The sequence below is a fragment of the Polypterus senegalus genome, chromosome 3 (genome assembly GCF_016835505.1).
Source record: "Polypterus senegalus isolate Bchr_013 chromosome 3, ASM1683550v1, whole genome shotgun sequence".
NCBI lineage: Eukaryota > Metazoa > Chordata > Cladistia > Polypteriformes > Polypteridae > Polypterus > Polypterus senegalus.
In genome coordinates this window covers 39,125,708-39,150,118 of record NC_053156.1, presented here as the reverse complement: position 1 = coordinate 39,150,118, position 24,411 = coordinate 39,125,708, and the positions used below count along the sequence as shown (strand labels likewise).

General features: G+C 38.9%; 2 protein-coding genes across 3 annotated transcripts in view; one reads left to right on the top strand and one right to left on the bottom strand.

Moving 5' to 3' along the window:
* The window catches only part of LOC120525043 (macrophage-capping protein-like), a 39,913-nt gene extending 23,134 nt beyond the window's left edge, over window positions 1-16,779 (top strand). The window contains exons 2-9 of the mRNA XM_039746995.1: window positions 6,159-6,352; window positions 8,312-8,466; window positions 8,817-8,978; window positions 11,048-11,197; window positions 12,501-12,587; window positions 13,262-13,394; window positions 15,755-15,846; window positions 16,523-16,779. Of these exons, the coding sequence (XP_039602929.1) occupies window positions 6,160-6,352; window positions 8,312-8,466; window positions 8,817-8,978; window positions 11,048-11,197; window positions 12,501-12,587; window positions 13,262-13,394; window positions 15,755-15,846; window positions 16,523-16,588 (1,038 nt within the window). The 5' untranslated portion in view covers window position 6,159 and the 3' untranslated portion in view covers window positions 16,589-16,779. The remainder of the gene's footprint in view (window positions 1-6,158; window positions 6,353-8,311; window positions 8,467-8,816; window positions 8,979-11,047; window positions 11,198-12,500; window positions 12,588-13,261; window positions 13,395-15,754; window positions 15,847-16,522) is intronic.
* A 151-nt stretch (window positions 16,780-16,930) lies between these two features.
* The window catches only part of LOC120525042, a 41,755-nt gene continuing 34,274 nt past the window's right edge, over window positions 16,931-24,411 (bottom strand). For both annotated transcript variants that reach the window (XM_039746992.1, XM_039746994.1), the window contains exons 5-6: window positions 20,363-20,659; window positions 16,931-18,985 (exon numbers count right to left, since the gene is read on the bottom strand). In XM_039746992.1, coding sequence (XP_039602926.1) covers window positions 18,467-18,985; window positions 20,363-20,659 — 816 coding nt within the window. In that variant the 3' untranslated portion in view covers window positions 16,931-18,466. The remainder of the gene's footprint in view (window positions 18,986-20,362; window positions 20,660-24,411) is intronic.

Below are 24,411 nucleotides of genomic sequence, written 5' to 3'. Positions count from 1 at the left end.
GAATCTGACACTTCAGCGGACGTTTTAACCCGTGCACAATCACAAAGTGATTTCAAGTGAAGCTGCTTTTATGGGAGACACAAATGCACCAGTTCACCTTGCCCCACTTTCCCTGTTGCCAAGTAATGTTAAACCAAGTCGTCACTACGGTGTTCCCAAATCGCACTTTGCTGATAAACTGAGCGCACTGAGTTTGCACGGCGCTTTGGTGACTTTGAAGAACAAAAAGTCCGTCTACATGCGGCTCGAACCTTGTGCATGTTTGGTAGCACATATCTGTGTGAGAAGCTCTTCTCAGTGATGAAGACTAACAAAACAGCACACAGGAGTCGCCTCACTGATGAGCACCTGCAATCCATCCTGAGAATCTCCACAACACAGAACCTCACACCAAACAGAAACGAACCTGTGGCCAAAAAAAGATGCCAGGCGTCCAGCTCTAAAATGACATATGAGCAAAGACAACTGAATGATTTGATTTGTTATTGCTGAAAGAACACATTTTATTTATATTTCTAGGTTTTGTTATGCAGCATGTTCATATTTGAATTTGTATAATTTTGACAGGATATATTTTTATGGAGAGCAAAATCTTTTGGGATATTTAAAATCTAAGTTTATTTTTATATAAAATTACATAAGAGTAAAGAAATTTGAATGTTTGTTCTTTTAACGTTTACTTTATTTCTAACTTGTATAATTTAGACAGGATAAATTTTTATGGAGAGCAAAATATTATAAGTTGTTTAAGGTTTGAGTTGATTTATTCACGAATAATATTCCTGTCTGTTTTTATCATTCCTACCAAAGATATTTCTGTCGACTAAATAAAAATTCCTTCTATTTAAAATTTAAATAGAACTTGAACAAATCGATAGTTCATAATATCCACGCAGACTTGCGTAAGAGCGGAGTCATCCGTTTTAACAAGCAGCGTATTGCACTGATCTGAAATAGCTGTGTGTGTATATATGTAGATATGTATGTATATGTATATATATGTTTATATATGTGTGTGTGTATGTATGTATATATATGTATCTGTGTGTATATATGTGTGTGTATGTATGTATGTGTGTATGTATATGTATGTGTATATATGTAGATATATATATGTATATATATATGTGTATATGTATAGATATGTATATATATATGTTTGTGTGTGTGTGTAAATATATATATATATATATATATATATATATATATATATATATATATATATATATGACAACAACACCATCACTCACAACAGTGACAAAACAATTACATTGACAATCATGTTATGTTATTTTCAAAATGTTTCCTTTTCTTTTTCATTGCTTCTTTAACACACTACTTCTCCGCTGCGAAGCGCGGGTATTTTGCTAGTGTTTAATATAAATACATTCTTTATTTATAAAGTGTGATAATTAACACATTTTATACATGTATTCTGTTTTGTTTTATGGTTATGATGTGAAGTCTAATACTTTTTTAGCACTTTTCTTTATTGTTACGTGATGCGCCAAGCAGCATCATGTGACCATTTCTGTCATGTCTCTGATGTCACAGGAAGTGACGCTGTAAAAATGGTGGCATTCACTGTATTTGCTATCCCTCTTTGGGTATGCTGTTAGTTTCTTGCAGTGATAGTTAGCTTCAAATTCAAGTGACCCAAGTGGTAGTTTTTTTTGTTTTTTTTTACTCATTTTTCTGTCTTTGACTTTTGTTTCAGGTGTATTGTTTTGGTAGCATTTTTTTCCATCTAAATAAGGACCCCCTGCTTGTCCTTGACTGATTTTTTTAACTTGCATTTTCATTTTCTGCTTTTTTTCTCAAATAATCTCAACAGACCCTGTGTTTCATAATATAAAGATACTTTGTTGTGTTTATTTAAGACAGAAGTTTACAGTTATCCTCTCCCTTGAAGGGCATTTTTTGGTATTTCTTGAGTATTTTTGGGACTGTGCAGGCCTTCAAAGCCTGCCTTTTGAGGTCAGGGTCATGCTGCTTGAGACAAGGCTTATTTTACACTCACACTCTATGAGGTTTTAAACTTGCTGGTGGTATTTGGAGGCCTGCACAGGCAAAATCGAAAAGCGTAGACACGGGCCCGGTTCTAGAGGCGAAGCCGCCATCGTGCCATTTAATTTCAGCCGCCCCCTCACCCTATAATACCTTCACTTGTTTTCTAAACCAGTGTATTTAAAATAAAAATTTTTCGCAATTTCCTTAATGTCCAAAAAAATGTAGAAGAAAAATTGACTTACGCATTTAACGAATCAGCGACAAGTTTAATTCATTCATCGGTAAAACTCCGATTAATACTACAAAAACTTTTGATTGATGTGCTGCGTACTTGAGCTGCCACAATTCACATGTTGTGACGTGCCTGGTTTTCTTTGAAGCAAGTTACCGACATTCGATGGGAAAAGCCGAGCCCCGCGCCGTGCATGCGTTTTGTTGAGGGTGGCCGCCTTCATGCATACACCCTTTGCACAACCGGCAGAACCGGGCCTGCATAGACAAACACAGCAGTAAGGTGTGTACTATGTGGTTGTTCTCCATGTTGTTTGTTTACTTTCACACAGCATTGCAATTCATATTTGTTTATTCACTGTAGTCCACGTTGATTGGTTGTCAAAATTTGTTAACCTCAGTGCACTTTCACAGAGCAATAGGAAATCTGACATTATGCTGAGAAGTAATGAGGGAGTCATGTAATCTCATATCCCCTGCAAATTCAAGTCACGTAATCTGACAATCTCAAGGCAATGCCATCCAGCAACCCCAGTCATTAAATGGGACACACTCACTATATCAAAGCTGTGTGGTATGATGACAAACTACTTTAAACCTTCTTACTGACATGCACTGTGTGTGTAATGGTGTTATCTAAGTATTCATACTGCTCCGTCACCTCCAGATTCTATCCTGTCAATTCTTGAGTGAGGAGATGGCGATTAATCCATGGCCTCTGTTTTACAACATTTAACTGCAAAAAGGAGAGTTCACACCACTTAATAAAACCGGCAATAACAGGATAATGGCTGCTTTCCAAAATTTGTAACACACTAACAATGGCAGAGTCATCTGCCAGCTTTAGGATACTCCTGGCCTTAAATGAACTCCAGCAGTCATTTCTATACAGACAGGTGGCATCCTTGAGGTGACCCAGTGAATGTATTTGTTCACCCTAACTGTATTGTAGACCTTGCCTTGTGGTTTAATTTTTTATACTTTAATTGCTCCTGTTGACATTCTCGCTCCAAGCAACTTGCTCAGAAGCCTTTGTGTTATGAATTGTACTTTATAAATATTATATATGGTGGTGAAATGTAAGGCGGAGTTGGGAAACATTTGCTCTGGCTTTGGAATGATATCTTGCTCACTCGCTGCACATTGTGTCTGCCGATTGTATCCCAGCTTCTTGGTGTCATTCATTTTTTTTTTCCTCACAGAATGACAAGCCTTTCAAGGGACACATTGTTCTAAATCCAGAATGCTGTGTTATTGCGGGATAAGTGAGACTCGCCCCATTCGTTATTAGGTTGGTCTTCTCTCGCACTTTAGGATTAACACACACACATATAGTCAGATCCTCTTCACATAATTACGTATGGGTGATGCCAGACTATCAGTCACTCTGTAGTATTCCACATAGGATCCCATCCACAAACCACGTATGAGTGATGCCTACAGTCTGTCACTCCTCAGTAGTCCACAGAGGGACTCACCCTCTCTAGTGTCCCCGAGACTCATGAAGCCACATACCCCTCTTGGTTATATACCATTTACTAATAGTGTCTCACTTCTAATGCACTTGTTCTTCCTACTGAGGTGCAACCTCTCAGTTTTGATAAACTCTGCAGGGATCAGCAAATGGCAATCTCTCCAGCACCAGGTACCCTAATATTTACTTTATGACTTCAATCACTAGGTATTACATCAAAGTATAGAAATGTAAAAGTAACATGGTATTTATTAAGTGTAATAATACTAATAGTAGAAAGTATAATAGAAAATAAAATAGATATCAAAGTCTAGAAAATTATCATCTAGGTAAAGCTTACCTAAAATCAGGGTGAATGTCCAGGGTGAACGTTGTCCTCTGCAGCTTTTGGATGCAGCGATTGACATGATGCATAGTCACATTCTTCGTTGTCCAAATCAAATGGTCTTTCTCTTTGTTTTTGATGTGTCTCTGCTTCCAACATTGTTGCTTTTTCTGATCCTTTGGGCAGGCTATTATTTATGTTAAATTCCACATGTGGAATCCTGGGATATGTAACATTACGCACATGCGATTGGTTAGCCGTCCAGGTGATGCATGGCTCTGCCCAAATGCCTTGATCCTGTATGTATCTGTATTATCTCTTGCTGTGTTAAGTTGTAACACTTCTGACCATTTTAACTAAAAGCAGCATAAATTCCTTGGATAACAAAGTAGATGCATTAAAGTTATAAATTACTAGTACAATACAGAGAGAATGTACAAATGTATTTGGGTCAGAAATTATTAGTCCACAAGAGAGGATGCTTTCAATGTCTATTTTCTCTTTACATTTAGTTAGTTATAATTATAGTTCATCATGGTTCATTTGTGCAAAATTAAACAATTACTATCAGCAGTATGTAGTTCCAAAATATGATAATTTCATTATCCAGGACAAATACTTAAGGAATGAAATGGGCGATATACACGATACTGTGGGTGATGCAGTCAGGATGGGAACTGCATTATGGAAAATGTGGTAAGGGGCATGAGATGGACAGTACAGAGACTAAAGAAACATTATCTGGCAAGGGCAACTTAATTGTCATGCCACTGCAAGCAGGTAGACTCCAGTAGGGGGCAGTATACCCTGCATGTGTGTGTGTGTGCGCTCCAAAGGACTATTGGCATTGGTGTTTCCTACAGAGTGCTATTGAGGAGAACACCCAACACTTGAAAAGGCTGGCTGATCTTCCACCAAAAGAAAGGCTCAGTGATGCTGAGATGCCAGTAGAAGGAGCTCTTGCATGATGTCGTAGAAGAAACACAGTGACCTCAGAAATAATTTCATGGCTTGGACAGATGTGATGATGGACTGGGATTTAAAGCTGCTTTGACTAAGTGAGGAAAGAACAAACTTTTGAGTGACAAGAGGACGAGAGGGATAAAGAGAGGGACAGATGTGAGCCTGAGGCTCTTTAGTGAGTAAGTAGATAAGTTTCCGTACTGGGGCTCAACATCAAGAAGATTCAGAAAAGTAAAAGAGTTTAGGATCCTTTTCAGTTTTTCATTTTGGTTGATCCCTTTGTATGTAGGCCCCCCCAACCTTCAGGGAAAAACTTGGGGGTCGGTGGCAGAATTGGCACTCCGGCCACCATAATAAAACTTCACACTGTTCCACTCCATCTGAGTTAGTGTGGTGCTGAGGTGTCACCCGCCACATGGCTGCACTCGGGTCCTAATCTGGATCCTGAGTTGATTTGTCATGTGGTGGGTGCAGCAATGCGCGGTATCAGTGTGTGCTCCTGACCGCTCTCTCCTCTCTCCTTTGTGTAGCCTTCTTTTGCAGGCTTGCTCTGTTCTTGCACATTTAGGTCTCCTTAGTCATTTCACACTCTGGGACTCTGTAGTGCTCACTATTTTACATTTGCCGGTATGTGAAAGCATAAAACATAGATATTTGAGCCATTACTGTCACACGAACTTTGAATGTCTGAAAAGAGTGCTTTGTGATGGGAGAAGCCAGCAGCCTGTTGTGATCAGGAGGCTGCTCCCCGATATTGTCTTGTCAGTTTGCCTACTCATTTACTCCAAGTGTTTGAAGAAACATTCTTTGACTTGAATTTAAACTTGACTTTTATTTGGAAATCATTGTTGGATTCAACAATACAATTTCTGTGTTCTCTGCCATGCTGCTGTGAATTTACAAATGTCCTTCTTTTTCCCTTTGAAGTATTCTGCTGAGGTGTATTCCCATTCATTTCCTGTACCGGCTTTGTCTAATTCAGGACTATTTGAGCCATTGCCTATATGGGCATTATTGGATGCAAACCAACCCTAGAAGGGGTGCCAGTCTATCTCGGGACTCAACCAAACAAGGGCAATTTAGAGTTACAAATTAACCGAAGAGAGGTCTTTAGAAATCTTCTAAAAATGTTTTTTTTTTTGTTCCTTCTCCTAGGATGCTTCCACTCAGAGCCAGTCCAAACCAATTTTCTGTCAGTGCCCGTGAAGTTGGCCTGCATGCCTGGCGTGTTGAGAAGCTGAAGGCAGTCCCCCTGCCAGCAGATCAGTTGGGCAGTTTCTACAATGGAGATGCTTACCTTGTATTGAGCAATAAAGGAGAAGGAGAGAGCAACCTGCACTTGTGGCTTGGTGAGAATCAAACACCAGGAAAAAACACACATTCATTCACCAATCACTTTCACTATAGTATACACCATAGTCATGGGGGTCTAAACGGCAGTTAGCAGCTGCACTCTGGGTAACTTAAAAGTTATTGCCCTTAAAACTAAAAGGGCTCATTTTCTAGAACAAGGCCTAGATATACAGTGCCTATAAAAATATAAAAGACAACACTGAACCACAATGAACATAATTTGTTTTTTTAACACCTATCAACAGTTGATCAATGTCAAAATAGCCAAATTAAAATCAATGTACACCCGCCAATCAGCCATGACATTAACACCAACAACAGGAGAAATGAATCACATTGATTTTCTTGTTACAGTGGCACCTATTAAGCGGTGGGATATATCAGGCAGCAAGTGAACAGTCAGTTGAAGGTGATGTGTTGGAAGCAGGAAAAATGGGAAAGTGTAAGGATCTGAGCGACTGTGACAAATTGTGATGCTTAGATGACTGGGTCAGAGCTTCTCCAAAATGTCATGTGGGGTGTTCCCAATATGCAGTGATTAGTACCTACAAAACGTGGTCGAAGGAAGGACAACTGGTGAACCAGTGACAGGGTCATGGGCGCCCAAGGCTCATTGATGTACATAGGAAGACAAAGTTAGCCCATCTGGTCAGAACTAACAGAAGACCTACTGTAGCCCAAATTGTTGGAAAACTTAATGCTGGTCATGAGAGAAAGGGGTCAGAACACACAGTGCATCGCAGTTTTCTGCATATGGCAGTCAGAGCGTCCCTGCTAACCCTTGTCCTTTGCCAGAAGTAACTATTATGAGCATGTGAGCATCAGAACTGGCCCACAGAGCAATGAAAGAAGGTGGTCTGGTCTGATGAATGACGTTTTCTTTTGGATCATGTGCACCTCTGGGTGCGTGTGTGTCGTTTACTGGTGGAACAGATGTCAGCAGGATGCTCTGGGCAAAATTCTGCTGGGTCTTAGCATTACCTACCTAAAGATTGTTGCAGACCACCTGTTCATGGCAACAGTATTCCGTAATGGCAGTGGCCCCTTTCAACAGGATAATGCGCCCTGCCACACTGCAAACATAGCTCAGGAATTGTTTGAGGAACATGACAAACAGTTCAGGGTGTTGACTTGGCCTCCAAATTCTCCAGATCTCAATTTACTTGAGCATCTGTGGGACGTGCTGGAAAAACAAGTCCAATCCTTGGAGGCCCCACCTCGCAACTTACTTGACTTAAAGGATCTGCTGCTGACGTCTCAGTGCAGACACCACAGGGCACCTTCAGAGGTCTAGTGGAGTCCATGACTCGACAGGTCACCACTGCTTTGGCTGCTTGAGGGGGACCGAAACAATATTAGGTGGTTGGTTTTAATGTTATGGCTGATCGGATGTATATATTTGCACTGTGAGCTTGTAAATAATTTAATGAAATGAACGTTGCACAAATACAATATACTGTACATTTTGTGCAAGAAAAACATAAATGCTGCCAATAAGGGCTGTGGATTTGCTAAATAATGGTCTAGCAGGTGTGTAGCCGTTCATGTAGACACGGTGAAGATAAAAATGCACAGTTAAAACCATCACCTACTTTACAGAAGCCACATCCTGTGCCATCAGACCGCTGCCACGGCAAGTGAGCAGGATGTGAGCTATGAATGAGTCAAGACTGAAGGAGATTAATCTGATCAGCCCACAGAAACACAGACTAAGGGGTGATATGATAGCGATAGAAATGTTTAAAACTAAGGGTGACTGCTGTAACTTTAAAACCCATTCAGGATACTAACTGGTTAAGGGCACGTTTTAGAAACTACATTGAAAAAGTTACCAAGTTGAGAGTAGCACCCTGGGGCCCTTCAGATTTCAACATGATGATATTTTGGATTAGGGGAAAGAATAAGAAACAAAACCATCACATAAAAGTCTTACTCTGCATTTTCTGCCCTGGCAGGAGAGAAGTCCTCCCGAGATGAGCAGGTGGCATGTGCCATGCTGGCTATTCAGCTTGATGATTTTCTGGGCGGATATCCAGTACAACATCGAGAATTGCAAGGCTTTGAATCACCAGAATTCATGAAGCTCTTCCCACGTGGAGTAACATACAAGGTTTGAAGCTGCGTTTCTATGAAATTCATTTTTTTTTTAACTTTCTAACCAGTTAGTGACCCAGTCTGGAAGTTCTGCTCTGAATATTTAGCTTGTCAAATTGTCAGCCTGACGTCATGTTGGCAGTTTGGTGACTCCAACCGGGACGGACTTGTTATGACTGCTCCCTGCAGAGTTTAAGCCACTCGTGAGCTCAGCTTTTCACAATCCTTCTAACCCCCCTTTATCATCACGCCCATGTCCATATTTGTGCAAAGTAACAACACCAGTTCTTTTTTTTTTCCAGACTGAAAGCTAAATTTATTTTTGTTTGTTTTTATTTTCCCCATTTCAAAAAAAAATCTCTGAAGGAAGGAGGGGTTGAATCGGGATTCCGGAAAAGCCAGTCAGGGTCGACTCCATCTTACCGGCTTTTTCAGATCAAGGGGAAGAAAAACATTCGTGCAAAAGAAGTGGAGTGTATCTGGAGTAGCTTCAATAAAGGAGACTGCTTCATCCTTGACCTGAATGAGGTAACTGGATGCAAGGCAACGGGCAACGGGACTGTTCTGGAGAAAAGTTGACATCAGGAGTTTTAAATTATGAAGGGCTGGGGTGGCATTGGGGTTAGCACTGCTACTTCACAATTCAACAGACCCCTTTTGATCCGATGGCTGTCTTTTCTGTGTGAAGTTGGCACATTCTCCTTGTGTTTTAATGAATTTCTCCAGGTACTTTTTTTCCTCTCACATCTTAGAGACATGCAGGTAAGGCTAACCGGTACCTCTAAAGTCTAAAGTGACCTGTTGTGAATGAGCAAGTACGTCTTGCTATGGACTATCATCCTGCCTAGAACCAGCTGCTAAGGAGATACCATCTGGACATGAACTGAACACTTGACCCTTATTTTGAGAGTCTAACATCACATGCATATTTGCAGCTATTTTTTCTAACAACTTTACCGCATTGATCAGTGGCAAACACGTTTCTTTGTGAAATATACAGTATGATAACTTCGACAGAATGTGTTTCATTGTTAGTAGTAAGCATTTTTCTAATGAACTCTTGTTCTATCTCATTCACCTCCATCTCCCGCACTGACATATCGAATTAGGCATGAGCAATCAACAGAAGAAGATTCACCAATCAAAACACACGACGTGCTAGAGCCCAACCTCTCAAATTTGATGAGTGATAATGAAAGTTTTATTTCATGACGTTTTTGGAGGAATGTTATGGACAAAATTAAATAAATAAGAAACAAAAACATATGTTTGCAACACATTTATTTATGCTCACATTTCATGACGTTTATTTATACTCATATTTCATGCTGTCTTTATTTATTTGCATATTTATATATTTAATTTTGTCCAAACTATTCCTCCATAAAGGAAGGGATATTTGTATGCAGCTGTTAGATGGAGTCTTACAACTATAACACTGTTCTCTGAACAATAAAAATAAAAGTTATTTCCTTGCTGAAAAGTAAAGAAGGTACAAGACACAACAGTTTTGAACTGTATAGCCTTCATCAAGTTGTGCAACTGAGAAGGAAAAGCAGGCAACATAAACAGAAGGGAAGAAAGTCAGGGCAGCTCAACTGAGAAAATGGGCCATTAGAAAGGAGAAATGTGTGATCTGTGTGGGAATGAGTTTAAGCGTCTGCTGGTTTTTCTTTGAAAAGTGTCTTTGAAGCCCTGTGATAGAACACAAACAGAGATCAGGGTGGCTATGATCCAGGGATTTGAAGTGATCTGCAATAGGCTTTGTGAAGTCTTTGATTTTAATGGCTTGATTGTTCTTCCTGAAATGTTCTGCTGGCCGCCTTCCTGTTTCACCTGTGTAGATGACTGGACACGTCCTACAAGAAATGCAGTTAATCAGATTTTTAGATGGGCAGGAGACCCCTTGTTTAATATTGAATTTACCAGAGGGACCAGATGCAATGGTATTGTTCTTGAGACATTTGCAAATGGCACAGTGGCTCCTGTTACACTTCTGCTGAGGAAATGTGTCTCTCCTCTCTAAAGTGAGCTGCAGCTGAGAAGTGTGTGCCGTTTATGTGCTCGACAGGCAAAAATGGGGGAAAAAGACCTGCGTGAGAGAGAGAGACTGTTAGAATGGATGAGGATGCAGGTTTTATTATTGGGATTCCTCTTAACGAGGGCTCTGTCCAAAATATGAGCAGGGTGAAGAATGAAGAAACTCCTCAATCTGAATGTTTCATTACCATCACTGCAGAGGCAGCACAGACTAAGGAACAGTGAAAGAGGTTTGACAGTTTTTAGTATGCCAGGGAGAGAAGGAGCTGTAGAGAAGGTAACTGTGTGAGTCAGGTGGCATCTAATAGACAGATGGTTTAAGTTTGATAAAACAGCCGATAGAAAGACTGATATGTATATAGTTGTAGTGGAAACTTCGAGCGTACACCTGAGTGATGGATAGAAACTAGTAGCATCTTCACTCTCTGTTAAATGTATAATTTTAAAAGCAATAAGAATTAAAATGTAATTGGAATGTTATAGAGAAGTGAGCAAAGGTACAGTTACATTTGAGTTGAAATATGTAACTTGAATTTTTTTCCCCCAATTTCAACCAGTCAATTATTTCCTGGACCGGTTCTCAGGCCAACATGTTTGAGAAACAGAAAATGAATGAGATTGCAGCACTGATACGAGACACAGAGAAACTCGGCAAGGCAAAGATCATATCTGTCATGGAAGGAGAGGAGCCTCCAGAAATGATAAAGGTTGGTAATTTGCAGATATCATTTGTTCCAGCTCCCGGGGGATCAAATTCACTTTAGGCGGTCAGTAGAAATATTCAGCAAAGACTATAGAAAAGCACTTATTGTTGGAATGCATGACGACGCAGAAGTTACTTCCCTTAAATATTCAAAGGGGCCCAACATTTACACAACCAGATACAGCCAGATCAGAATACAGAACAATTTAGGTTAAAAAGGAGAGGGTTGACCACTAAAAGTGCGTGTTTTGGGAGGCGTAATAAGAAGCGATGGGATGGCAGGTTAGCACATGTCAAAATGTTTTACACAATGTTATTTCACCGTGGATTTGTCTGCACGGTTCCAATAGGAATCAGCATTGACCGCACATGCTCACATTTGTTTGCATTTCCTTCATTATTTTCACCAGTGAACTACAATGTGCTTCACTTATTTAGTATGACAGTAGAGATTATAAGAAAGCTGAAATTCTCATACAGTTATGTGCACCATATGGGCATTAAAATTGGCAGAATAAGAACTGATGTCCCACACTGAGTGTGAAAGACACTCACAAACATGTGCATGTGGTGGTGGTTGTTGTCATCACAGCAAAGCGTGGTAACATTGGAGAGACACCTCAAGGTGCCAGCCCACCAACAAACATATGAAAACACTCACACTCACACTCATCACTGCCATATGGTGTACTTATGTCTGAATGACTACAACATTTTGATATGCAGTGTCCATGTGTGTGGATCTACGAACAGTTAGCAGAATATACATTTTTTTTCAAATTTTGTTAACTTACTTCTGTGCACCTTTTGGTTTTGTCCCAGCACACTTGGTTCAAATCCCAGAGCCAGTCTCTTATGCAGTTTTTTTTTTCTGTATAATTCAGCACTCCGTCCAAATCTGAAAGGTGGCACAAACAGTCCCTGTCTGTTTAAGTGACTATAAATGGCACATCTTCAAGAGTTTGTTCTTGTCCTGTGCCCAGTGTTGGTGAAACTGGCAGTGGTTTTCCACCACCCTAAATTGAACTGAGTGAAGAAATCGTAATAGTACCACCAGACAGTGACATTTAATCTTCTACATAGGTCTACAAGCTCTTTCTTTAGTCCAAACACACATTCTTACACTGCCAACTCAAAATCGGTAAAAGTTTGAGTGAGCATGACTCTCACTGCTTTGCCATACATTACTGCCTTATATTGGGCCAATTCCAGATTGCTACTAGAAAAAGGTAAACTTGGACAAAGCACGGATAAACATCCTCTCAAATATCTGCAGATTATCCATTTTTTTCATTGTTAATTGTCAGATCCTTGGATCAAAGCCTGAACTGAAGGAAGGTTCACCAGAGGAAGATATTCAAGCTGACGCCTCCAATGTCGGTGCTCTCTACAAGGTAAAGACTTCTAATGATAGATTACAGCAAGCAACCAGTGGAACTGTAAAATTCATTAACATAAAAAGGCATTGAGAAGTGGCCAGATCATCAAGCTAACTTGCCTACATCACCATTCTGGTAGAACTCTCCATTAATAGAAGGCAAGCACACTGCACGTTTTCTGTGCTTTCACCAGGAACTATTCTGGTGAAAAAGCCAAATGAGATCCACCAACTCAACTTTACATTTCTCTTTCACTGCTTAACTACAAACCCCAGCACCCTAACTTTGGCTTTTAGTATTCCTCACAGCCTTCATGGCATACAGGAATGAACCCTCTATTGCTTTTGGCAGCACTGGTCTTACACATAAAGGTTGCAACATATAACAATGGCCAAAATGCAGCAAAAAAATTAATAGTAATGGACTTTTGTGAAGGACCGGTGCCTCATACAGGTTTAGTTCTTAATGGGTGGAACCGATGGAGAGATTTGTTCCCATATGATGAAGAATATAAAAAGCACACTTTGTACTCTTAACTGGACCCCGTGATGATCTTGTAAGCCAAGAATGGTCTTTGCCCCCATCCATGCACATGAATTGGATTAAATGGGTCTGACAACAGATGGTTGGATAAGAAAGATATTTAAAAACTTACGAAGCACATTCATAACACTGTTTCTCTGTTGTAGGTTTCTGATGCCACAGGCACTATGAAGCTGACTCAAGTTTCAAATAAAAGCCCATTTGATAAAGCTCTTCTTGCCAATGATGACTGCTTTGTTCTGGACAATGGTGCTAATGGAAAGATTTATGTGTGGAAAGGTAGGCTGTGGAATCCTTAATACACCTGAATAGAGAGATAATAATAAGGGGGACGTTTGTCAATTCAAAAATTCATTTATCCCAATATTCGATTGTTTGCTTTGTTGTCATCGTACTGGGATTCAAAGCAACTTTATTTCTTTATTATACCTGTCCCCTGTGCATGCAGTGGCATAAGAAAGCATTACATTTTAAGATACACAATGAGGAAAAAGTAGTTATGTCAGGAAACAGCAGTCCCACCTTGTGCCTAGTTTTACAAAGAAAGGTCCCCGGTCTCCAGAACCTTATTATGGAGCACATGGGGTAACATATTGATATCTTTATGATTAATTCATGTTGGTATGATGATACGTAACTGTATCAAACTGTATAAAAAAACACAACTATGTAAAAAGCAAAGGAGCCGAGTTTCACCGCTCCTAACACTCAGTTACTAGCACTGGCCTAACTGCCTTCCTTACTGGTGACACAAACACTAGCTAGATTTGTTATTTGTCAGTGAAGTTGGCACCCAAAGTGTTTTTCTAATTTATTTTTGTAAACCTCTTATTTAACCTATTGGATGAAAAAAATACTTTGCGGAAAAATACGTAGCATGGCACATGGCACAGTAGTCAAGTGCTGCTGCCTCATGGCGTAAACATCAAACATCCTGGGGTTGAATCTCATGACTGGTTGCTGTTGGCGTGCAGTTTGCACGCCCTCATCATATCTATAGCAGGTTTTTCACACACCTTCCCAAAGATGTAAAATAGGTTTAGATAATATGTTGGTCTGTGTGTATAAATGGACCCTGTTATGGACGGCTGTTGTCCTGTGCTCAGTGCCACTGGGATAAGCTCTGGCATCCCTCTGACGCTCACTTGAACTGAGTGGGTATGAGAATGTTATGCTCTGTATTCAAAACACAGGGCGCAAAATACATTACAACTTATTAAAACATGAATCATTTCCCATTTCAACTCATTGTACAGAAAAAGAAAATTTTATTATCAGAAATACAATACAAAACTTTTTTTTTTTTTTAATAACAAAACTGCATCCTCAAACCAAAGGTCTGTTATCCATCCCATGTACATTATGGGTAGCATCTGAGACAAGAAATAAATACCTCTATGTCGGAACAGGCCATAAAGTCCATTTATTAGTTAATGATGCTCCACATGAGTCTCAAACTAAATGCAGCTATAGCTTAAAACCTCCCGGCTCATATGACTTTGCACCACATTATGGTTAACTGGCTCAATTTTTTTTATACACCTACTCTTACCAAGCATAAAACTGTTTTTTGTGCTTTTCTTAAGCACATGTTTAATACATCACGTGAAACAGTTCTCCTTTATCTTCACCGGCTCCATCTCAGCTGGAAGATCCTCACTTAGACTTTCCAGAGATCCTTATACAGTATATCTTGTTTTTAATACAGCCCACTAACTACTCAGTATACATTGACTGTACAGAACAGTAACCTTATTGCTATATATGTCCACCTACACATTCATTTATATTGTATTTTTGAAAGCCAATTCAGCATTTAACCATCTCTTCCTGTACTGACAGCATCTGCCTGTGCAGATCTCTCGTAACAGCAACATTTTCTGTCTTTGCTCAATTTGCGTTATGTATGGCATTTTAAAATGAACCAAGAAATAGAAACCACGTGTCCTTAAGTTAACTCTTTGAAGGCTGCACTGTCTGCTTTGTTTCCAAAGTAGCCCTTAAACATTTATGGCCACCTCACAAATGTACATAAGATACCTGAAAGGGGGGAACAAAGTACAATTTGAGTGATGCAGTTAATGAAACTCTCTTAAATTTCTTGAAAAAGCTTGCTACCATGAATGAACCCAAACTGGCCAATTATTAGTCTAATTAAGGAAAATAATTCAATCAAACCTAAATATTAGTATTACCAAGCTCAAGCAGGTTGGCTGGTCCCGTAGAAAGAATTAGTTAAGAACTACATACATTGACCTTTATAACAGAAGAAAACTAGAGTGCTTCATAAGTGTCACTAACATGTACCCTGAAACTCTCAGCCTACATGGCCAATGGTGGCATATAACAAACAACCCCTGTGCATGATACCAGAATAAAGCCATCAGTGTTTTATTTCCTTTTGGCCATTGTCACAGCAAAGCACAAGTGAAGCTGCTTTCATATTCACATACTGTACTGTTTTGATGTAGTACACATCAAAAGGCTTGAGGTTAAATGTCTGATGGAAAAAAAACTAAGCATGAAAAGATTATCTTAATAAAATCAAGACTGATGAAGCTAACTGTTCTCCTTTGAAGGGTACTGTTTTATGTCATTTTTAAACACAAGCTAACAATGTCTCCAAATTATCATTAAAGGGACTGGTGCCAATGCAGAGGAGAAAAAAGCCGCTTTAAAAGTGGCAGATGACTTCATACAGCAGATGAACTACTCTAAACAGAAAACTCAGGTGAGTGACTCCACATTTCCCACAGGTTACAGGAAACAAAGCAATAGGAGACCAATATAAGATTTGGGAGGAAGGTGGGGTATTACACTTATAAAAAATATTTGTAAAATATACAAGGAGCAAAGTAAGCACTTATACCTATGCTTGTACTATACAGCCACCCGTGACATAAGAAGCTCATGTTTTCCATGCAGGCCTTTATACCTAGATGTCACCAGTCTGGCAGTGATGATAATTTACGTTTTCTGATTAAACTTGTTAAAGCTAAATCTTCACAATAGCAAATGCTATTTCCTACCTAATGATTTAAATTTATTTTTACCTTAGAAATGTGACCTCTCTTAATCTGCTTAATCTGCAAATAGACAATGTTTCCCCATACAACATTTTATAAACTACATCCCATAGAATGATCATCAACTAGTACAACTGTGATGCATTTATTGTCCACCTCAGTTGCCTCAATTTGCACCCATCTTGGTAACCTTACTTGGCTTCCACAATTACCGCGGAGCCCTTTGCATCACTTACTGTGCAGCGTTTGTTAGTGATATTACTGTTAAAAGTGAAGAACTTAAATATAGAATTAATTTGGATGAGTGACTAACGCCTGTAGTCTTAGCAACCTGTAGCATATAATCAAAGGTAAGAAAAATGTTCTTTTCTTGTTCTCAAGGTGGAGATCATCCCCCAAGGCAAAGAAACAGTCATGTTCAAACAGTTCTTTAAAGTCTGGAACTAAGCATTGACAGGGCACCCCCAGACGGAAAAAAAAGGAGACAAAAGGCTGACAGTCTGCTCATTGCAAAGTAAAGGATCTGGCAATGCTGTTACTCTGAGAAAACTGGACAAATGGTCACTTTATCCAGAAATGGGGTTCTGAAAGTATTTGCTTAATGTCAACAAAAAGTTGTTATGCATAAATATCTACACTGTAGCGATCAAAAAAACATTGCTTCAAAAGTCGATGGAAACTTCTCTCAAGTAAGAGATAAAATATTCAGTTGACTAGTAGAATTTTACTACTTGGAATAAAATATTTTTTAACCAATGTAATGTTTCTGCTGTTTTTTTAAAATTGCAAAAAGCAGTTAAATATGGGCGATTGCATCACACATAAGAAGAGCCCTGCTCAACAAAATATCTAGGTCACAAGCTCGATTTTAATCTCAAATAGAGTCTATTTATTTTAATGGGCCACACTAAATTCAGATGTGGCTCACTCACTAAACTCCTCTCACACAGGTTATGTAAACTTTATTTGATGTTTGTTTATTTATTTAGACTTGACAACCAAATCAATTTATGAATCTAATAATTTTAAGAATGCTTAAAACTGCAAATAAAAAAAATACTAAACTATTTGAGCTCCGACAGTGCCTTCAGCACTGCTTTTCTCTTTTTGCTAAAAGATGGGGAATCACCGGCGCTCCTTTCACGTTAATAATCAGGAAAATGGCTGATATGGCTAAATCCCTTACACTTTAGGATTTCAGAATATTGCTGTGCTCCATATTTGTGCAAAAGAACCTTACACGCTGGGTCAGCTGCTCTTCTTTTAGACGATGGGATTTAGATAGATTTACAGATACACATCCGCAGATTATTACAAAAACATGAACAAAATTTGTATAAAAACCTATGCATGTAAATGATATTTAATCTGTGTTGGTGTTTATGAACACAATTTTGGATACAAAAAGATACCATATTTTAATGCCTTTACAGCAAGTTATTTTGATGTGGTTATACATGAACACTGATCAGCCCTTCAAAATGAGCTGAACAGCAATACCTGCAGATAAGATATGTGTGGCGTGTGATGGAGAAGCAACGTTTTTAAGACCTGGGGATTGATATCACATACTTTTAAGTTATCATTCTGAATCATTTCCTAGTAGCAAAGCCAGATAAAAATAGCAACTGCATCATATTTGCTGCTCAACTAACTACCCTGAAGTAATCAGAAGTTATGAAAGTTTGCCTCTAACTATAAATTGTTTTTTTGTTAAACCCATTTATATCTGACAACATCTACAAGTTGTACATGCAGTTCTATAGATAGATGGATGTACTTATATAGCCACAGTTGACACCCATCTACCTATTCATACGCAGTTGTACAGAAACCACAGTCTTTGTTAACCAAGTCAGCCTTAACCTCAAGTTCACTACCAGAAGCCCTAAAAAGCTAAGCCATGTGCTTATACAGCATGCTGTTCAGATAAAGAGGCGAACATAACCACTGTCTGGCTTGCACTAATTTTACTTTTTCAGATCTCAATGCTCATTTGACACAACTCATTATGATCACTGTTAGCATTTACACTGAAATTCATCAATATTCACCAATTAACCCTGCTTCCTCCTTGCATTGTTGTCCATAACGCTTGGTTTATTTCTCAAAATAAAACTGCAAACCTCAGCCTAATAAAACTGCAGTTAATAGGGAACCATGGAGTTTCATCTCTCTCATCCTCTTTAGGACAGGCTTCTTTTTTTTTCTTCACTTTCCCAGTGAATGTTTTAGCCACAACAACAGGAACCATCCTATTATGTGGTAAAATCAAGCTGATTGGGTGAGCCTCGAGCTATATAGTTTCCATTAGGCTCATTCTTTCTATTTTAGGCCCATGGGCTCATGCAGCAGACAGGCTAGGTAGCAGCACACTTCCCATGCACGGTCCAGCAAGGCAGCAGAACTAATGGGATGTACGCAGCGCAGAAAGCGAAACATAAGCACTTTGTCCGTCAGACTGCGCACACTAAGGACTTCTCGGCACAGTCCTTGCTGCATGGCCGATTCTGGAGGGACACGGTCCAGAAAGGGTGGCAAGGCAAGTTTTGTATTGACCTCTACCGTAGCCTTCCACTTGTCCAATCGCAAGTCACTGGCAAAGCCAAGGTACCCTAAGGGAGATGCCACCATGCAACCCCTTTTAGAAGACAGAGCTCGGTATGGCTGGGAGAAAGACAAAGACCCCACACCCGACCCTGCAGTCCGATGACGTTCTTTCGTGGGAACGTCAAAAAGCAGGTCAGCACATTCCATGACTATAAGAGTTCGTCCATCTGCCAGCAGAGAAGTATATTTTGGTTGGAAGGAATCAACATAACGAGAGGTACACTTCACTGGAATCTGAAACACAAAAAACACATGTTAAGAGATACAATTTTGCAGCGCAGATAAATGGGGAGGCTTGGCATCAGGAAAGGAATCCAACTGTAAAAGTCACGCCGGAATGTATAAAACATCGACTCCACAAAGAAATGGGAAAAGATGAAGAGGAAGAAGAGGAAGTGGCATTCTTCACCTACTCTATGCTATTATGCATGTGGGTAATGTAATGTCCTCTTAGAAAAAATGCTGTATAAAGAAAGATCTTTTTAATGGAAAATACATAATTTAATATATTAACTGTTATCTGACTGGAGTATACATACTTGTTTGATAACTTTTTTCTGTGTATGCCTCTTCTGTTGCCTTCTTTCTTAGAGAAACTAGTGGATCTCTGTATCTTCCAACCAGCATTACACTAAAACACCCCCAGTTACTGAGACAAAGTAGACAAGATCTTGCAAACTGGCAAAGTTGGGTAAATAAATAGAAACTGCAAGTAAAGGCATCAAAGAGAGGGTTCAAGGTAACACATGTAACTTTTTCTAACTTTTAATAAGGATAACAGCACATGTCATTTAAACAAGTAACTTTTTGTTTTCTAAAAATCCTAAACACTTCTGTCTTAATGTGGATATTAAAGGACGATGAATACTTTTGCTACCAAGACAGTGTTCAGAATGTTAGGTTATATAGCACTATGTGCAGAGTACAAGTCCAAGGATGTTATGCAGAAGCTTTATAACATACTGGTAAGGTCTCTTCTGGAGTACTGTGTACATTTTTGGCCTCCAAGTGACAAAACAGACATAACAGTGCTAGAAAAAGCCCAGAGAAGAGTGAATAGGCTGACTCCAGGAATGTGGGAGATGAGTTATAAAGAAAGATTAAAACAGCTTAGCCTTTTCAGCTTAAGCAAAAGAACATTAATAGGAGACATGATTGGTGGTGGTTCTGTGGCAAAATTATCTGGGCTGGTAACTTGAAGGTTGCTGGTGTGAATCCCAGCAGTGTCAGAAGGAATGCTACTCCACTGGACCCTTGACCAAGGCCCTTAACATGCAATTGCTCCAGGGGCGCTGTACAAATAATTGACCCTGCGCTCTACCCAATAAAATTCTGAGTAAGTTGGGGTATGTGAAAAAGGGAATTTCCCCTTGGGGATTAACATTATGAAGGCAATTAGTACACGAGAATGAGACTGTCACTTTAAAATGAGTTCATCAAGAACACAGAGACACAGTTGGAAATTTATTAAGGGTCAATTTCGCAAAAAAACATTAGGAAGTGTTTCTTCACACAGAAAACCATAGACATGTCTAAATCTTTGTAATGTACTCGTGTCAAAAAATAAAAGAAAAATAATAATAATCAAAAGTGCTTGAAACAGTAGCCTACCTGTTGTAGTCGTTCCTGTAAAAGGTTGATCCAGTGAACCCAGATCCGTGATGCTGTTGACTCTGCCACTCTGAACCGAAAGGCGAGGTCCTGGAGCAGAAGACCAAGCCGAAGCCTCATCAAGACAAGCAACAGCTGGTCTTCAGGACAAAGTAGATTGGGTGCACCCCCAACACTTTTCCGGTTAAGAATCATTCCCCGTACAGTGGTATCTTCTTGGGATTTTGGAAGTCCCAGTGATGTATTGGAATTTGTGTCTTCTTGTGTTTGTTGTGCTACTGAGTGTGGAATTGGCTCCTAGAATAAAAGAGATGTAAATTTTATGTTTGATTTGTCAGTTACAAAGCCAAAAAGAAAAACAGCACATTTGTTCACCTTTTGTCCTAATTTTGAAAACTGGCACCACTGAGAAATCTATACAATTAAGCAAATGCAAATATCAAAATTTACATTTACTGATGTCTATATCACATGGATATGATATATAAAATAAATAATTTACTATGTGATGATAATAATTAACTTCATTTACATACTGTTTTTCGAACATACTCATTGCGCTTTACATAGAAAGAGAGGAACTTCTTCAACCACCACCAATGTTTACCGTCGACCTGGATGAAGCAATGGCAGCCATTCTTGTGCCAGTATGCTCACCACATGTTAGCTATTCAGGTGGTGAAGGAGTGAAAGACAAAGTTAACCAATCAGGGATGGCAGATGATTAGGGTGCCATAATGAACAGGCCAAGGAGAACAATTTGCCAAGGACATCGGGGAAACACCCTGCCATTTTGAAAGATACCCAGTGTATTTTATAACCATTAATGACAAATACCTTAAAATAAGGGATCTACTGTTGCAAAAAGAAAGTGCATGTTATAGTTTGTCCAAGCTTCATTTGTAGTTTAGCATTTCAGTTGCTTGAAATTTCCATTCTGGACTGCATTCCATCTCTTTAGTATTCGTCTTAGAGTTTGGATATGTATATAGTTCTTAACAGGATTGTTTATAGGATGTTTTATTTCAAGGAGCAGGTACTAGTGGAAAGAGTGTGTTCTTCAGAAGTATAAAGGCACTGCAAATGTATTATTATTATTACTCCCTAAACCAGCCCACAAGCAATATCTGAATTCAAACCCTTTACCATTGGACAATTTTAACCACCTTAGCATTATGTTTATATAAGAAAAAATCAGCCAAAAATTGTTAACAAAAAAAATGTTATTAAAGGTAGCAGAAATATGTAAATAACAATATGTCAACATAATTAAAGTAGGAAAGGTGTGTCTAGTGCCCACAGCTGTACTGATGTAGATTTAGTACATGTCCTTTGTGTGACACAAATAGCTCGATGTTTGTTCCTGGCACATGAGAAGGTAGAATATTAGTGCACAACTGTGTTATTGTAGGCTATCACATTACCTCTTATATGAACAGTGACAGTACTGCGCACAGTGCTCAAGGGGCTAACATATTTCTTGCCCTTGCACTTAATCACAATCATTTTGCCTTTTTTGCCACACAACTAATGTTGTATCACGGTGAAATTTCACACAACCAAAGTCACCAGGCATATTATAACAGTTCAGCCATACAGTATCATATGCATCATTGTCACCGTCTGATGATCAATTTACATCGTCACCACTACTGCTCGATTCGATCAATGATTCAGTTTATAACTGGCTTTATGGCCTTTCATTTGTTATTGTGTGTTTATCGTTGAAACAACTGGCCTACTCACAAATATTAATGATTAAATGGAAATATTCATGATTATTTGCAGGATGAAATTCATTCACTATATGGTAGCTGAACACTGTCCCAAGAGTTATTTGGACGCAACACCATAAAGCAGGTCATTACACTCACCCCAAGTCAGACTCGGACATAACTGTAATAACATAGAATTCCTTTCTGAGTCACACTCGAGATAACACTAAGGAGGTTAATGCACTGTGCCACCAGCGACACACTTCTAAAGATGTCAGATTTTCCTTGTTTTTGGATATGCAAACTTACCAATTCCAGTTTATACATAAAAATAAAACACAGTACTAATAGAACAAATTTCAAAATATTTCAGGCATTTCCACCAATAAAAACAGTCATTTAACCTTTGAAAAAAATTATGCTTATCTGAATGCCAAGCACATCTTCCAAAATTGGGTGAAAAAGGTAATCTAAATTAGTGTTGCTGCCATGCAAACAGACTGCTTGCTTGAACACTCAAAACATACATGTACTGTATGTGACGATGACCTGAATCAGTATTTTCGGACATTTTTTTTTTTTAATGACTGTGAAAGGGATTATTTGTAACTGAGGTTCAATTGTTGTCATTAAAAAAGTACTGTAATAAGAAAAAAAGCAGTATCTTCTCTGTGCTACTAATTACGTTTTTAGTCCCAGATTTGTAACTATTTATAACTTTGACTCACCAGAATTTATTTCCATGTGATAGTGAGTCATTTAGTTGAGGAAACCAGTGGAAGTTAATGGGAAGTTCTTTTAAAAGCAGAAGCATATACAGTAAATCTTCCTACAAAGAAACAAAAGAATTTGCAACAAACTACCAAATCATGTGTTTGATGAGAAGGACATAACAGCATACTGTACATGGCAACAAGCTACTGAAACAAGCTTGATGTACTGATTGGTCTTGTCTTGCTTGTAAAATGTTTTAAGTTCACGTGTAAAGGTCTATAATGGAAGTAAAAACAATGGAAGGATTAGGGACATTCAATACTGGAAACAAAGGGGGTTTGCCAGGTCACAAAATAAAGCTGAAGTAGAGTGCCAATACCACATTTAGAAAGTATCTCAGCTCAAGAGACTTAAATTAGTGAGCTTCTCTCTATCTAATCTATAAAAGGAAACTATCTGTTAACCCCAGCTACCACAAAATGCAGCCTTGTGTCACCTGCTTCACAGTGTTTTTTGTATAACAGCAAAGTGTACAGCATATTTGAGCAACTGTGGTGAGAGGGAAGCACAGATGTTAATGCTGCTTTCCAAAATGGTAAAAGTAAAAATATGGTAGCAGACTGTTGCTGCTTTGCATGTGACTCTGTAGTTTCTCCGTGGTATGGTCTAAGACTCTGTAGCTAGTGATCATGGATCTCTTGCTCACCTTTCAGAAATCTCTGCCTACACTCACCTCAGTTGTGCTGTTCGTGTGTTAAAGCTATCAACCTAGAAAACTGTCAGACAACACTTGTTTGTGTAAATGATTTCTTAATTGCTGGTTAATAGTCTCTTGACAGTATTGTTACAGTGTAAACTGTGGAATGCTTTAAACTGTTTTTTTGAAAAACAAACAAATTTCAACAGGCGTAATTGTGTTCAATCAACCAACTCTAATTATTCCTTTAACTTGGTTAATTTATCTAAGGGGCAATTACTTTTTTTTCCCCCCACACAGAGCACAACTGGCATTCAATAACTTATTAATTTAATAAAAATGTATTATATGTTCATTCAGATGGGTTTGACCTAATATAAAATTTTGACAGAAGACGAATACATTTACTGTCAAAAAAATTAAATAGAATCAATCAGGATGAGAGAAATTAAATGTTAATGGCACTGTATCTACATTTGGGACCGACACAGCTTTCATATGTTTAACAGAATCACAAGTGGAGTCCTGCTATGTAAGCGGTATTTCTTGCAGTTAGAGAAGGCATTCTTCTTTTGTCCTCCTAGCTAAAATGGTTTTACTGTATTCCATTGGCCCCTGGGTTTGAGTCCTGCCGCTACCTTAGAACAGGTAATCCAACTGGAGATAAAAATGTTTGGGCCCAGCCGGTACTTGAATGGGAGATCATCTGGAAAAACCCATGGTTTCTGTTCGAGGAGGTGTTTATGTGGCCAACAGGGGGCACTTACCCTGTGGTCTGTTGTTGTATCCCAATGCCCCAGTGTAGTGACAGGAGCACTGTGCTATAAAAAATGGCAAAAAATGTCTTTTGAATGAGGCCTAAAACTAAGGTCCTAACTTTCTGTGGTCATAAAAGGTCCCTAAGCATCTTGCGAAAAGAATGT